The sequence below is a fragment of the Arachis ipaensis genome, chromosome B08 (assembly GCF_000816755.2).
Source record: "Arachis ipaensis cultivar K30076 chromosome B08, Araip1.1, whole genome shotgun sequence".
Classification (NCBI taxonomy): Eukaryota; Viridiplantae; Streptophyta; class Magnoliopsida; order Fabales; family Fabaceae; genus Arachis; species Arachis ipaensis.
The window spans coordinates 26,855,768-26,859,036 of record NC_029792.2 but is presented as its reverse complement, the minus strand read 5'-3'; the positions used below and the strand labels follow the sequence as shown (position 1 = coordinate 26,859,036).

The following is a 3,269-nucleotide window of genomic DNA, read 5'->3' as shown; positions in this document are numbered from 1 at the left end:
TCTGCTCATCAGAAGGGCTTTACTACGTTGATGAAGTAGCACACCAGAGTTATGCCATACTTGCTCACGGAACGGTTACTAGGAAAATTTAGTTATGGCACAGGCGTCTCGGACATCCTTCATTTGGGTATCTCATGTTTTTATTTCCTAGTCTTTTTACAAGTAGCACTGAACCTCTCAAATGAGAAACTTGTATTCGTGCAAAAAATCACATAGTTTCTTTTCTTCCCACCAACACTAGAGTCAATTTCATTTTTTCTCTAATACACTCTGATGTGTGAGGCCCAACCCCTATTTCCCATAATAATTTTCAATATTTTGTGTTATTTGTAGACGATTTCTCTCGCATGACTTGGGTATATTTTTTAAAATACAAATCTGAAGTACCTGATAAATTATTTACTTTCTACCAAATGATTCAAACTAAATTCAACAAGAAAATTCAAGTACTTCACTCAGATAATGGTGGAAAATTTATAAACCAATCAATGCACGATTTTTTTATGCAAAATAGCCTTATCCATCAAACTTCCTGCCCAAATACACCCCAACAAAATGGTGTGGCTGAGCGGCAAAATCGTAAGTTACTTGAGATGACTCGAGCCACGCTTTTTGATGCACAAGTTCCAAAAACTTTTTAGCCTGAAGCTATAGCAACCTCTGCCTACTTACTGAATCGCCTACCTACCCAAGTTCTCCACCACAAAATACCCTTACAAGTCTTGGCTACTCAAACTGTAATCCCACCTATTCTAACCTTACCACCTCGAGTATTTGGATGTTCCGTCTTTGTCCATACCCCAAAGTCAATAGAACCAAACTTGATCCTTGTGCAGAAAAATATGTTTTCGTTGGGTATGCTACACACCAAAAGGGGTATAGGTGCTACAATCCAATCACTCTTCGTGTTCATGTGACCATAGATTGTGATTTTTAGAATCCGAATTTTAACTTAGCCGCCAATATGGCATTCAGGGGGAGAATAATAATGAACCACCAAGTTGGCTAAATAATCTTTGTTGCTCAGAAACTATTCAAACAGAGCAAGTAGATGGAACCACCAAGCATACTTCACTCAACGTAGGAAATAACTCAGTACATACAACCAGTGAAAGTCCTTTTGAGAATGTTAGACAAGAGGTAAGTAATTGCCAATCTGGTAATTTACTCTCTGTTTTTAATGAGGCCACTAACAATAACAGTATAGCACTAAAACATGAAAAACCAGAGTCCAATACCTTTATTCTCCCTCCAAGAAGAAGCAGAGGAATACCTTCTGATCAGTACTTACCAGAACATGTTCCTCGTAACTCAAGATACCCGATAAGGGTAGCTAGAGAAGGAATAACAAATTTTGCAAAGGCTTTTCCCACCACACTCTTGACAGAAGACATTCCAAGACCTGTCCGAGAAGTCAATGAGAAAGTTGAATGGCAAAAAGCCATGAATACAGAAATGGAAGCCATAGAGAAAAACGGAACTTGGGAGAAGTGTACCTACCAATAAGAAAAAAGCTAGTCGGGTGTGAATAGATTTTTACCATTAAACACAAAGCAGATGGCACCATTGAACGGTACAAGGCAAGGTTGGTGGCCAAAGGTTATACACAGACCTATGGTGTCGACTACACTGAAATTTTTGCACCAGCTGCAAAGATTAACACCATCAGGGTGTTGTTTTCAATAGAAGCAAATGAAGATTGGCCACTCCATCAATTTGACGTCAAGAATGCTTTCTTGCATAGAGAGTTGAAAGAAGAAGTGTACATGGAAGCTCCTCAAGGTTTCTCAATCGGATTTAGAAAATATGAAGTTTGCCGGTTAAAAAAAGACTCTTTATGGGTTTAAACAATCTCCACGTGCCTAGTTTGGAAGATTCACAGTGGCCATAAAAAGGTATAGGTACAAGCAAAGCAACTCTGATCATTCCCTTTTTTTGAAAAAATGGGGAGATTTAATCACTTGCCTAATAATATATGTGGATGATATGATCATAACGGGAAGTGATGCTGAAGAAATTACAAAATTGAGAAGGAACCTATTTACAGACTTTGAAATAAAGGATTTGGGAAGACTAAAATATTTCTTAGGAATAGAGGTTCTATGATCCAGCAAAGGAATCTTTATCTCCCAAAAAAAGTACATTTTGGACCTTCTGGCAGAAACAGGAATGGTGGATTGAAAACAAATAGATACGCCCATGCAAGTTAATCACAAGTTGAAGATAGTAGAAGGTGCAACCCTAGCAGATAAGAAAAGGTACCAGCGACTGATTGGGAAACTAATTTACTTATCACATACTCGGCCTAACATAGCTTATGCTGTGGGAATAGTAAGTCAGTTTATGCATAAGCCACAAGAAGATCATATGAAAGCCGCTATGAGGATAGTTCGATATTTGAAGGGAGCTCCAGGAAGTGGAATCATATTCAAAAGGAATGGCCATTTGAAGGTTGAGGCATACATTGATACAGATTGGGCGGGCAATCCAAACGATAGAAGATCAATAGCTGGTTACTTTACACTTGTTAGAGGGAACCTGGTAACTTGGAAAAGCAAGAAGCATAAAGTTGTAGCACTTTCAAGTGCAGAGGTAGAATTTTGAGGGATCGTTAAAGGCATAACTGAAGTATTGTGGATAAGAAAATTGATGACTGAGATTGGGTTTCCACCACAATTGCCAAGTCAGTTGACATGTGACAACAAAACCGCAATCAGCATTTCAGAGAATCCCGTACAACATGATAGAACAAAACACGTTGAAGTGGATCGACACTTTATCAAAGAAAAAATTGAGAATAGTACTATTGAGCTTCCATTTGTGAGATCAGAAAATTAGTTGGCTGATATTCTTGCTTTTCAAAATAAGTCCTTGCTAAAGTTCTAACCAAGCTGAGTATTGGTGATCACACTACTCACTTTGAGGGGGAGTATTAGAATATCATAGTTAAGGAACAAAATCAAAAAAATATCAAAGAGAATTAGAAAAAAATCAATGTAATTTATTAGGATATTATTCTATAATTAGCGTACTCTTGATGTATATATTAGTAACAACCTTGTATACTTTTTTAAATTATTTTTTTCTTTTCTAACCTCTTTGTATCAAACATAACATATTTTGCATATATTTTCTTTGTATTTTTATAGTATAAAAATAAATTATTTATTTGTATTACCTTTTATAAATTATTTTAATATTAAATATACAATTCCTCTTTATTATACTCAGCTTGCAAAAAGTATACTTCTGACATGGGAGATCTATTA

At 36.4% G+C, this 3,269-nt stretch overlaps 1 protein-coding gene across 1 annotated transcript; it reads left to right on the top strand.

Moving 5' to 3' along the window:
- Positions 2,200-2,604, top strand: LOC107610818 (uncharacterized mitochondrial protein AtMg00810-like). Its single transcript, XM_016312815.1, has one exon. It carries the CDS (start codon positions 2,200-2,202, stop codon positions 2,602-2,604), a length of 405 nt encoding a protein of 134 aa, XP_016168301.1.